This window comes from Canis lupus, chromosome 20 (assembly GCF_003254725.2).
Source record: "Canis lupus dingo isolate Sandy chromosome 20, ASM325472v2, whole genome shotgun sequence".
Classification (NCBI taxonomy): domain Eukaryota; kingdom Metazoa; phylum Chordata; class Mammalia; order Carnivora; family Canidae; genus Canis; species Canis lupus.
Window position 1 is genome coordinate 2,637,019 of NC_064262.1, and position 12,726 is coordinate 2,649,744.

A 12,726-nucleotide genomic window follows, 5' to 3' on the forward strand; every position below is an offset into this window, starting at 1 on the left:
ATCTCCAGCCCATCAGCAAAGCCTGTCAGTTCCATCTTTAAACATATTTTACCAATTGTACCATTTCCATTACTATCCCTCTGATGCAGGTCACCGTCCTCTCTCACCTGGAGAGCTGCAGCAGCTCCTTCTAGGCTCCCTGCCTCCACTCAGACGCCCAGCGGCCTCCTCCACAAGGCAGCCAGAATCATCTGTGGGAATGTGGTGGTCCCTCCTCGACCCTAACTTTGTGATGGCCTCCCAGCTACCCAACAAAGAACACAGCCCTCAGAAGGGCCTGAGTTTTTGTATATGGCCTACCTACCTCCTCCTGCCATTCTTTGCCTTTTAGTGAATGCTGCTGCTCCAGGGCCTTTGCCCTTGCTGTGCTCTCTGCAGCAAATGCTCTCCCCAGACCTTCACCTGGCTTGCTTCCTTACTTCCTTCAGGTCACAGATTATGACGGCTTGGACCGGTGTAGTGGCAGAGAACACAGAGAGGAAGGATCCACAGGATGCAAGTCTGAGAGGGAGGAACTCGGGATGATTCCCAGGTGCTGGACAGGCTGCCAGGCAGCTGGAGGGACCATACCTTAGAAGGGACACAGAACGGGGATCAGATCTGGGGAGGAAGGTGCCAAGTTCATGCGTGGCCCTGGGAGTGAGCAGGATGTCCAGGAAGAGGCTACCAGGGTGCAGCTCTACAGATTTCTGGTCTGGAGCCCAAGGCAGAAAGGAGAGTGGGGAGGCTGTGCTTGGGCCAGCACTGGCCACCACGGAGAGCGGAGAGCCTGAGGCCTGAGGCCGCCACTCCCGGGCACTCCCTTAGATCCGAGCAGCACCCGCCTCACGCCTCAGCCAGGCTGTCCCAGAGAAGAGCCAGCCCATCAGCACCAGAGGCAGTGGCCAAACAAACCTGAACAGAGACGGCGCCGCTCTCCCAGCTCAGTAAGAGGCACAGACCCTCTCGCCGTGGATGAACCCACAGGCCAGCCTCTCCCAGCCAGTGACTGGCAGGTAATCAATAAGCCTGATTAATAATTAAATTTTTAATTAAATATCAATTTAAAACAAGTATGGGAAGCAGTCACTTGCAATTAACGCCCCGGCTTTCCTTTCCTTTTTTTTTTTTTAAAGATTTTATTTATTTATTTGAAAGACTGTGAGCGAGAGAGCATAAGCAGGGTGAGTGGCAGAGAGAGAGGGAGAAGCAGGTTTCCTCCCCTGAGCAGGGAACCCACCGTGGGCCTTGATCCCAGGACCCTGAGATCAGGACCCGAGCCGAAGACACTTAACCCACTGAGCCACCCAGACGTCCCATTTCCCTTTCCTTTCCTAAAGGGACTTTGTCGAAGGCCCAGGTTCCAGGGCTACCCCACTAGTTGGGGAAGGGACCCAGGCCCGGCCGGCTCCTCCCCCTCCTCTAGCCACACGGGGACCCTTTGCACACCAGCCCTGTCTCCTTTAGCCATGCAGGGGAAAGCTTTCTCCACTCAGCGGTCACCACCAAGTGGGGCCAGCTGGAGGTGGAGCAGAAACTGTCCCTAGCCCTCCAGGTGCTGACAACTCGAATGCCGGGTAGGAGACATTCAGGAATCTGCAACTGAAGACTGTTTCCTGTGGTCCCACAGGAGCGAGAAATGGGGTGGTGGGACCACCGGCCATGGGAAGGCAGCTTTCCTTGGCTGCAATGGGGAAGAGTTGGAGGATGCTCTGGGGGTGGGAGCCGCATGGCTGGAGGTGCAGCGATGGGGAGGCCCCTGCAGGTGTGGCAAGGGTTCAAGGTGGCAAAGGGCAGCTGGAGCGTCTGGAGAAGATGGCTTGTACCTACCCTTGCTGCCACCCAGAACCCCACGACCCCAGGGGTTTCCTGACCGGCTGCTCGGGTGACCGCAGGCATAACCACGGTGCCTGGGGGCTCAAGTGGCTGGCGGTGCCAGGTTCCTGCTTTGGGGTGTGACAGCCCAGTGTGGTTGGCGGGCAGGGTGGCCCCGACCTAGCGCTGCCCAACTCCCATGACTCCCAAGCCCTTCGGAGGAGAGGCCCATTCCGCCAGCAGATCTCAGCAAGCCAGGGAGTGCCAGCTGCAGGGGACATGGAGTCAGGCAGCTCTAGAGGGGACTGGGGGTCTGGGGGTGCTCAGAGATGTCATCTGAGTGCATGGTCAACCCTGGCTGGACCCCAGACCCCTCTGAGATGCTGATGGAGGCTATGCTCAAACCTTTTCTTAAAGCCATCCTGCCCCCGTAGACGTCCCCAAGTCTGTGGCATTCTGGGATGCCCACCTGGAACTAGCTTTGTGCTGTGATCCTGAGCCTTCACTGACTCCTGTGCCCAGGCCATTCACAGGGTTCAATCAAAGGGACTAATAATGCCTGTGCTTAGGAGGCAAGCAGCAAGGCCTTGGGGGTGACCCACTCGGGGGTGCGGGGGTCCCGGGGCGGGGGAGAGAAGAGAGGAAGAGCTTTGTCCAATGGAGAAGCAAGTCCCAGACCCAGGGAGGGACAGGTCTGCGGTCCCACACAGGGGGGCTGAGCAGGGCCTGGATGCTGCCAGCTGCTTCCCTGCCCCCCTGCACACACAGATGCTGGCTCAAAGCCCCACCTCGCAGGGCCTCCCCCAGCCACGGCCCCTCACCTCTTCACCTTCCTCTGATCCAGACACCCCGACCCATCCTCTTCTTCAGGGGCTGAGCAGGAAGCATTCCAAGACAGAAGTGGCCATGGGCCGGCCTCTTACCAACCCCTTGGTCCCCTGTTCTCTCTCCGGGCCCTGTCGTGGGCTGAGTAATGGCCCCCTAAGATGTGTCTTCCTTGACAATCCAGGGCTTTCACTTTGGATTGCCAAGGAAGAGACATCTAGAAGTGAGGAGAGGTATGAGCACCAGCCAGAGGGAACCTGGGAGGGTGGCTTGTGAAGCAGCAGAAGCAAGCCTACTGCCCCTACCGGCATGCCAGCCCAGGAAGTTCTGGAGAAAGAGCCACATGAATATTGCCCACGTATCCCCGTGGCCCCCAGTGCTAGTGTCAGGGAAACAGCATGGTGGATAATAACACGTCGCTTGTCAGATAAGGAAACTGAGGCTCAGACGGTAAGGTGACTTGCCCAGGGCTGGACTCCCACCTGACTCCAGTTCCATCCCTCCTGCCAGAACCTGATGTGCGCCTCACCTGAGGCTGGAGGTGTGTATGTCTGCCCTGCTGCCCCCACCCCCAAGGGGTGTCCCTACTCTGTCCATTTGAGTTCTGGCGGGCCTGGTGATGGAAATAGGTAGCCCAGCTGTAGTGGGGCTGCAGGACCCTGGGCTGCTGGCCATCTGTCTCCAGGGGAGAAGACCCAGCTCAGAGACAGCAGGGGACTGCTGGTCCGGCCAACCTGGGATCGAGGCCGCACCCCTCTGCCTCCGGTCCGGTGAGCTTGAGAGCTCCCTTCTCCCATGAGGCCTTGGCTTCCGCTTCTGTGAGATGGGGTGAGTATCCTCACCTGTTGGAGCCTGCTTGGCATGCCTTGGCGGGCGACCACTGTCCACAGTATATTGTTTTGTGGGCAAAACAAGAGCTCTTACCACCCATGTAAATGATGCCCATTATGGTTAAAAAGGAAAAGCAGATACACGCACCGCACAGGTTTCCATAATGTTGGCTACGATACTCGGAAAACTGCCGCCAGTGAACCCTCTGGGGAGCCGACTCCGGGGGTGTTTTTATTTTATAGTCTGTATGTTTTAAATTTGTTATAATAAGCACGAGCTGCAAAATAAATTGCAGATTTGTCATACAAACTTGTCCGTAGAGAATCACCGTGTAGGTAGAGGGTGGCGGGCATCTTTGAGGCAGTTCCAAGTCCTGCCTCCCGCTAAAGCCCTGGGTGGGGTCGGCCTCACCCGCCATCAGCCACGGCCACGCCTGCCACTGGGGTCTAGAGAGAGGTCCAAGCAATAGATGGAAGCCAGCAGAAGGACAAATACTGCGTGATTCCACTCACAAGAGGTCCCTAGGGTCGCCAAACTCACGGAAACGGAGAGTAGGGTGGTGACTGCCAGGGCTGGGAGAGGGGGAGCAGGGAGGTAGTGCTTGGTGGGGACAGAGTTTCAGTTTGGGGAGGTGAAAAAGTTCTACAGACGGATGGTGGAACCAGGGGGCTCTCGGCAGTGCTGGGACTTTGTCCTGAGTCTCGAAGAAGAGTTTGGAGCCCTTCACCCATGGGCATCGTGGGAAGCCACAATTCGTCCTGAAGTCAGAAGAGATCTTGATATTTTCCCGTGAGCCACTTTGGGGAGTTTGGACTTTAGACTTCCAGCAGCAGAAGATGGTAGAACAAATGCAGAATTCTCGTGACCTTCCGTGAGAAAACAAGTGCCTTGTTTTTTTCCTGAGGGCTGGAGCAGGGGAGTGAGAAGGTCAAAGGAGCTGTCCCTGCGGGACCGCCTCTGGCAGGTTGGTGTTGGCAGCCCCAAACCCAGGGAGGAGGCCGGTGCCTTCCTGGAGGCCACCGTGGAAGCCCCGCGGGCCAGCGGGCAGCCGGCACACAGCAGGTGTACGGATCTGATGCGTGCCACCTTCTGAGTTGGGCACAGGTGAGAGCGGGGAGTGGCGGTCGTCTCTGCTGGCCTGATGCAGAGGCAGGACCAGACCGTGGCTGGCAGTCAGGGAAGAAGGGCAATCGTGGGGTCCACACAGGTTGGGGTGTGAGATGCCACAGGAAGCCACTGTCTTAGAGTTGCTGATTCGCCCTGGGTTCCCAGAGAGGGGCCGAAGGCGCACAGACCCAGCGTGGAGTGTGCTAGCACCTGGGCTGTGGAAGCAGGGCCAGGACTCCTGGAGGATGGAGCTGCAACATGCGAGTCCCTGAGCCCGAGGGGACGGAGCTCAGGCCGTGGGGGCGCAGAGCAGAGCCCTGATGGCTCGTTGGGCACCTTCCCAGGCCCGGCACAGCGACCTACGGTGTTGCGGAGGACACCCGGTGAGCAAAGCACGCACAGATGCTCAGCACCCTCCTTCCCTTCCCAAGACGAGGCCATGCGACTTGGCAAGTTTTATGTCCTGCAAGCCAGGCCCAGGGATCTGGCAGCTGTTTGGTGAAGTAGCCGGTGAAGAAGCCAGCTCTGAACCGGGCTTGGGCCCCTGCCCGGCCAGGAGGGAGTCTGGGGTCTGTGGCCCTGTGGTGGCAGAGGGCCTGGGGAGGTCAGGATGTCCCACCAGGGCCCTGGCCCCGCGGTAGTGCTGCCACAGGAGGCCGTGGGGGTGAGAGGCGGCCTGGCCAGGAGGGCGGCGGCTCGGCAAGGCCTCCTTGTCGCCATGTCGTGATCACCAGCCTTGCCCGGGGCCCTGCTCAGCCTTCCACTGGGCACCTGCTGCCCGTGGGTCTCAGCCTCCCTGTGTCTCTCTGCTGCTGCTGCTCGGCACCCCGAGCTCTCTCCCGCGGCGCCTCTGCGTCCCTACATCTATCTCTTGGGTCTGCGGGTCCCTCCTTCCTTCCGCGTCTCCCCCTGCTCCCCGCCGTCCTGCCCATCCCCACCCCACCCACCGCGGTCCCCTCCAGCCCACTGTGCTGCCCTTATCTGGGTCCAGCCCCGGCACAATTGCTGGGAGCCCATCCCCATGACAACGGGGCAGATGGCGGCTGCGATTAGCCTCTCTCCCTCCCGCCGAGGCTCAATCCGTCTTTGAAATTAAATCAGCTGCGATAACATCGACTGGCCAGAGGGAGGGAGGGCAGGCAGAGGCGGCCTGGGCCCCACCCACCCCGCCCCAGGCCCTGGGTGCAGGGGTAGAGGAAGAGGAGGGCAGAAGCGGCTCCCACTGTGGCCGTGTGACCTTAACCAAGTCTCTCACCTTCTGAGCCTCAGTTCCCCCATCTGTAAAATGGGGGCAAATAGCCATACCTCTTTCTTGCAGTCGGGGCCAGGCCGTCGGGGGAGTGTGCAGACACAGTGCCTGGTGCAGGGACTCGGTAGGGTTGAGAACATCACCCGCCCCCCGCCCCCACCTCCAGTCCATGAAGAAACCAGACTCCGGTGGAAACGCCTCTGTGGAAGTGACACTGCCTGGCCAGGACTGAGGCCACTCATAGTAGAGAGCTTGCAGACCTGGCTCCCCACCTGCTCTGTGAACCAGGGAACAGCCCTCTCCAGGGCTTGGGTGCCCTGACTCGTAAAATGCTCCAGTGTCATTGAATCGCAGCACCAGATACCATCTTGACCCCCACCAGCTATGGGGAACCCACTCCTTCCGCAGAGGACCTGGATTCCTTCAGACAGCCAGGGGTCCTAAAGATGTGGGGACCCTGGAGTGAGGGCTGGAGGAGGGGGAGCCTGCCTAAGTCTGCAGTCTACGTGAGGAAGTGGCATCTGAGAAGAGGCCAGGGTAGGGAGATGTTGGTAGAAGTTAGCTGCGTGGGGCTGAGTGGGGAGGGGTGTTTCAGGCCATGGGGTCAGCATGTACAAAAGCCCTGAGACAGGAGCCCAGCACAGAGAGGGAGAGGCACATAGGGAGATGCACAAAGACCTGAAGGCCCGTGTGGAGAGAGGGCACATGTGGAAATCTGGGAGGAGGGTTCTGGGCAGAAGGCTCAGCCAGTGCAAAAGTTCTGAGACAGGAGCATGACAAGTGTGCAGTGTGTGCAGGATGGTGAGGAGGCAAGTAGGACTGGAGCAGAGCAAGCAATGGGAAAGCCAGAGATGTCATGAGGGCCTCGAAGCTGCCATGGGGACTTTAGCTTTAGCATTGAATGTCTCCCAAACTGTTTTTCACAAGATCCTTCTGGCTGCTGGGATAGGAACAGGATGAAGGAGGGGAAGGCAGGAGGCAGGGAGGCCAAGCAAGAGGCTGGCACAGGGCCCGGGGGAGTGATGGGGGTCCCAGGAGGCAGCAGAGGGGACCCTTGCTAGGAGCTGTATCCTGAAGGTGAGCCCTTCACCTCTTAGGACCCCTTTTGAGGCTTGGCCAGGAGAGGCCCTCAATGTAACCCCACCCTTGGGACACTCTTATATGAGAAATGGAACAGAGCTGGCCCCAACCAGTCGGTCCAAGCCAGCATGCGCATGCCGGCTTGTGGGAGCTCTGTGGGACCCCCAGGCTTCCTCATGGCCACAGTCTCTGCACCTGGCACAAAGCCAGGCCCAGAAGGCAAAGTCCCCTTGGCCAGAACATCCTGCTCCAGCAAGGCTTGGGGAGGCCTCCCCAAGGAGAGGACTGGGAGCGAGGCTTCCAAGGATGGCCCCAAAGGAGATGAGAAGGGAGGTTCGGGTGCAGGACAAGACGACACAAGACTTGGTCACTGAAAGGGGCCCGGGCAGGCAGCGCCTGTTGGGGCAAGTGACCTGAGCGGCTGGGAAGGCAGCAGGGGACTCAAACACCCGTTGAGGGAGTTGGGCTTGACCTCTGGTGTGCATCTCTAGTTGCGCCTCAACCTGTCCGAGCTTCAGTTTCTCAATGTGGCAAATGGAGCCAAGGGTGGAGACGGGATTCAGCCAAGTGGTCAAGGACCTGCTTTGCCAGGCACACAGGTCGCCAAGTTCGGCAGCCCTGGGAGGAGTCTGGGAGGGGAAAGCCGTGATCTATCACGGGTCTGAGCTGGAGAGGGGAAGCATGGCTTTGATGGGCCAGGCTTGGTGACAGGATGGGAGTGCAGACAGTGCCATGACCCTGGGATCCTGCGTGCTTAGGAACACCGGTGTCTTGCAAGCACCCCAGATCTCTGCCGTGCACCCAGCTCCAGGACCATGTGACCGCCTGGGCTGCTGGGCCGTAATTGCATTTGCCCGGCAGCTGTCGGAGCTAAGCGGGCCCACTTGATGCAGCCGCGGTTGGCCAGTAATTGGTGAAATTAGCAGGTCGGCAGGGGCACAGGTCAGGTGGTTAATGCTGTAGTGGGGGCTTTGATGAAGTTAGTCCCATTGCAGGGCTGGGAGCTGGGGTTCAACCTTCTGTGTGTCATGGGGCTCTCCCGTTCCTCCGGTAACGTGGTTAGGAGACCTCCAGCTGCTGGCCTGTCTCGGGGGCTCCTGGAGGCGGGACTCAAGAAGCCAGAGGCTAGGCTGAGCCTAGAGGTGCAGCCCACAGTCAGGTCACCTACTGTGTCCTCTTGGCCGGGGCACTTGCAGCACCCCCAGGGGCTTTGCAACCCCTAGAGATCTTGGGGTGATGTCCCCTAACTTCCTAGAAGAAGCCTTCAAGAAGCCCAGATGTTCACCTGGGAGAAAAGTACCCAGGCCACCTCTAGGCTTCCCCGCCACCTCGATGGGTGTTCCTCGGTCTAGCTGTGCATCTGGAAATGGGGATGAATTCCTCCCAGGTCTGTCTTTGACCAAGCCCCAACCTCCCCTCTAGGTTTATGGCTTCCCAGCAGCTTCTCCTATCATGACCTCCAGAGGCTATCCTCTGAGCACACCCTTTGGTTCTTGCTGGTCCCTGGAATAGTGTGCTCCCACCTTCTTTCATTTCACATCATCTATTGGACACCTACTACTTGCCAGGCTAGGAGCTGAGATGCATAGGTGAGCAATAGCTGCTCAGGCCCCAGCCCGATTGGCACTCACAGCACCCCTCCTAGCCACGTCCACACTCCCCTCTTCCCAGCCTGGGAACCAAGACCTTGTCACTAATCAGCCTTGAACCCTGGCACCTGGAATCACCTCCACCTCTGGTTCCACTCTACCCCCCAAGGAACAAGGAATTGCTAGCATGCCAATCTTTCACAGACACCCATGCATGCACGCACAGACACACATACATATGCGCATCGATCTTTGTTGCTGCAAGTATTGTGGCTATTGTTACCATTATTATTATTTGGAAGATAAATCCTCTGGAGTCCCAATATCCTGAATGAAATTCTGGCTCAGCTACTTGCGAGTTATGTGACTCGCCTCTCTTTGCCTCAGTTTCTCTTATGTGACATGGGTCAATGACTCCAATCTGGGACAGTGAGGGCCTTAAATGGAACTGTGTGCCTCTGCTGTCACTTGTTCCTCAACAGGACAGAGTCTTTGCGTTTGTTGTCCCCTCTGTCCGGAAGGCTTTTCCCCCAGATAACTATGTGGGCCATGATCTCACTGTCATTCCCATTTCCTCCTCAGGAAGGCCTCCCAGGAGCACCTGACGAAACACTCTCCTTCCCATGCCCTTGACCCCATCCTTCTCCACGAGCTTACCCGCCTGGATTTCCTCTCTAGCATTCATTACGACTCGGGACAGTGTTCTACACACCTGCTTGTTCTGGCTCCCCAGCAGAATGTCTGCCCCATTAGGGCAGGGAGCTGTCTTGCCCACCTCCGTATTCCCCAGGACCCACAATTGTGCCTGGCATACCATAAGCGCTCAATACCCATTTCTTGATTTACATCACATTAAAAGTACATGACACATCTGTAACTTGAGATTGTTTCAAAATAAAAACATACTTTAAAAATATTTTTAAAACATTGGCACTCCGTAGGCCCACAGGTAATCAGAACTCAGCACTGTCACCCCTCCCGTGATGGGCAGCTCACTCCCCTCTAGGGGCGTCTGCCTTGCTGTCTTCAATAAAGCTCCAATTCCATAAGGCCAGGACCTGCTCCCTGGGACACTTGGCCCTTCCAGTGGCTCCCAGATCTGATCCCTGGGCTCAGACCCATCTGTCTTCTTGGCCTGGAGGAGCCCTGCAGACACCTAGGGACAACTGGGATCCACACAGCTGGATTTCTCCAAGCTGAGTCTCCCAGCCTCCTAGGATGAGGTCTCCAATTTTGTCCCCACCCTAGCCACCCCCTCTGGATCCACTGCAGGCTGCTCCTGCCCCTCTCCCAGGGCAGGGCCTGGAGCTGAGCACAGAGTGGGATAGAAATTCTGAACAGAAGAACCATTACTTCCCCAAGGGCACATGAGACTTCCTAGGCACTTCCTCATTCACACCTTTGGCCACACAAAGCTTGTGGCCCACTAAGATCTCCGGCTCCATATCCACACATGGCTGACATAGCCAGGTCTGCCCAGCCCAATTTCCTTCTTCTCTTTAAAGCAGAGTTACTATATTCACTCCAGTTGCAAGAGTTGGTCATCTTATTTCTGACGTGGGCAATAGCTCTGCATCTGTTCCCCTCCCCAGTGGAGTGTGTCTGAGAATGTGAGGCCTGTGCCCTTTGTGGCTCCTTCAAAACCTTATTGAGGATGTAATGCTGAGGACAGAGCCCTGTGGCCCAGCTATAGAGACCTCAGTCGGGCTCATAGACAAACACCTTCATACAACAAATACTTATTGAGTATTTACTATATTCGTGCCTTGGGCTAGGTACTGGAGATGAACAAAAACAGGATCAGAGCTCCTATTTTTGTGGAGTTTATAGCCTCCTGGGGCAGCAGACCAAAATCAAACATCCTCCACTTCTCTGTGCTACACAAATACGGATGAAAATGTATGTGCGATGTCTGCACATCAGGCTATAGTCTCCCCTACGTAGGCTTCCTTCGGGGGTCATTGGGGAAATCCTACAACAGAGCCCCAGTCCTCAGAACACCTGCCCCGGGTCCTTGTACATGTCCATGGTCTTGTCTGCTGGACTCACTTTCTTTCCTACTTGCCCCTCTGCTCGCAGCCCATAAAGCTGCTCAGAAGATGCCCACCAGCTATGCTGACCAGCACTAGAGCATCATACCAACAGCCTGTCCTGAAGTCCACCCGTGGGGCCCAGCCATGAGCACTACAGAGGCACGCAGGAGCCTTCACCACAAACTGTGTTTCTTGGTCCGAAACAGGACCCAGTATTTCCTGTCTCCTGCTCCAGCACTCACTTCCTCCTAGACAACCAGCCTCACTCTGGCTTGCCTAAGATCAGCGCATATCTCTCAACACCCCAACACAAATATACCTTGCCCCTTAGTCCCAGGTGTTGCTCTAGACTCTGGGGATACAGTGAGTGATGAGGGGTTACAGGTCCTGCTCCCTTGGACCTGCAGTGTCGTCAAGGAGGCACACATCTCTCAGACAACACATAAGGGCCAGGGTGAAATGGTTGAGGGGCCTTCAGAGTGGGGTAGGTGGAGGACTAATTCAGAATAGTGATGTTGGGGAAAGCTTCCTTGAAGAAGTGATGCTTGAGCAAAGGCCTCGAGATGAATGGGCATATACCAGGGAGAACAGCATGTGCAAAGGCCCTGAGGTTGCAAGGCATTTAGTTCAGTGGAGGAATAGAGGGTTGCCAGTATGTCTGGGGCTCAGAGAGTGAGGGTTGCAGGGTGGTGAGACTGAGAAGGCGTGCAGGGACCTGACCACCAGGGCCCCATGGTGAGGACGACGCCTGAGGTCTTTATGCTTAGAGCAGAGGGAGCCACCGAAGGTACACAGCAAGGCAGGCATCATGATGTAACTTGTGTTTGGCATGATGGTTGTGCGAAGCATCACTGAGGGGGCAGTGGGCTGAGACATGATGCAGCCCCATCAGAGAGCAGATGGTGGGCACAGAGGGACAGGGCTGGGTTGAGATAGACAGACCCCAGCCCAGATGACACAGACAAGAGAGATCACCCCAGCATCTCCCAGTAACGCAGCCTGGGTGTGGAGGTGGTGCCGAGGGGCCTGAGCGCTTGCGCTCCTCTGCATGGGGCTGGGGCCCAGCCGGCCCAGCAGGTCCCCACGCATTCAGGCCAGCTGTTTCCATGAACTCACTTGGCATTTTTATTAACCATGAGCCTAGCTTGCGGCCCGCGCGGCAGGTGGGTGGCGGCGGGTGGTGGCGGCGACAGCGGTGGCCCCAGGGACGGCCGGCCACTCACTTGTTGTCCACCCGCTTGAGCTGCTCCTTGCCATTGATGGTCACCGACTTGAGCTGCCCGTCCTCCTCCACCTCCATGCGCTCCTGCCCATTCTCCACGATGCGCTTGGTGGTGACCTTGTGTCCGTTGACCATCTCGGTGGACGACATCACTGACTTGAACCCTGAGCTGCCGGCGCCGGAGCCCCCGAAGGAGGTGGACGAGAAGGTGGTGCGGCTGGCACCGCCGGCCCGGCCCAGGGCGTCGAAGGCCGAGAAGGCCTCCATGAAGGCCGGGAACTCCCCGAAGCCCGCCGAGAAGGCGCCCCGCAGCCCAGGGCCCCGGCCCGCGCGGTCGCTGTTGAAGGGCGCATCCCAGAAATCGAACGAGAAAGGGTCCAGGCCGCCGAAAAACTCACGGAAGATGTCCTCGGGGTTCCGGAAGGTGTAGCCCGCGTCGAAGGGGCTGCCGTAGGGGGCGCTGGCCCCGCCGCCCGCCCGCCAGCTGTCGCAGCCCGCGCGGTCGTACACCGAGCGCCTCTTGGTGTCGGACAGGACCTCGTAGGCCTCGGACACCTGCTTGAACTGCTTCTCGGCCTCCTCCTTGTTGTCAGGGTTCTTGTCGGGGTGCCAGCGCAAGGCCAGCTTGCGGTAGGCCTTCTTGATGTCTTCCGGGGAGGCGCTCGACTGCACCCCCAGCACCTCGTAGTAGTTGGCCATGCCGCCGGCCGGTGGGGGCAGAGGCGGGGCGAAGGTGAGCTGGGCACGCGGCCCGGGGGCTGGGATGAGCCGGGGGGAGGCAGCAGCTGGTGTGGGTCCCTCTGCGGGGGCCTTGCTGGAATCTGCTGGCTCCGGGCGCGGCTCTGCCTGGCGGCTTTACCTTTTCATAGTACCAGTTCTCAGGGACTGGTGGGCGCCTCCACTCAGAGGGGTCGGGGGAGGGGGACACTGCCACAGTAGGGCCAGGCCAGGGGCACACCCCCCTGCGGAGCCGAGGCCTGGCCCTTTGTGACATCA

At 58.2% G+C, this 12,726-nt stretch overlaps 1 protein-coding gene across 1 annotated transcript; it reads right to left on the reverse strand.

The window, feature by feature from the left end:
- Nucleotides 1-11,609: 11,609 nt before the first annotated feature.
- On the reverse strand, nucleotides 11,610-12,714 carry DNAJB8 (DnaJ heat shock protein family (Hsp40) member B8). The gene has a single exon (XM_025448252.3). The coding sequence runs from the start codon at nucleotides 12,427-12,429 to the stop codon at nucleotides 11,728-11,730; it is 702 nt and encodes a 233-aa protein (XP_025304037.1). The 5' UTR covers nucleotides 12,430-12,714; the 3' UTR covers nucleotides 11,610-11,727.
- Nucleotides 12,715-12,726: the final 12 nt, after the last annotated feature.

Bases quoted from the DNA above. Each gene is read 5' to 3' on its own strand.
- DNAJB8 (XM_025448252.3), bottom strand. From the start codon at position 12,429: ATGGCCAACTACTACGAGGTGCTGGGGGTGCAGTCGAGCGCCTCCCCG.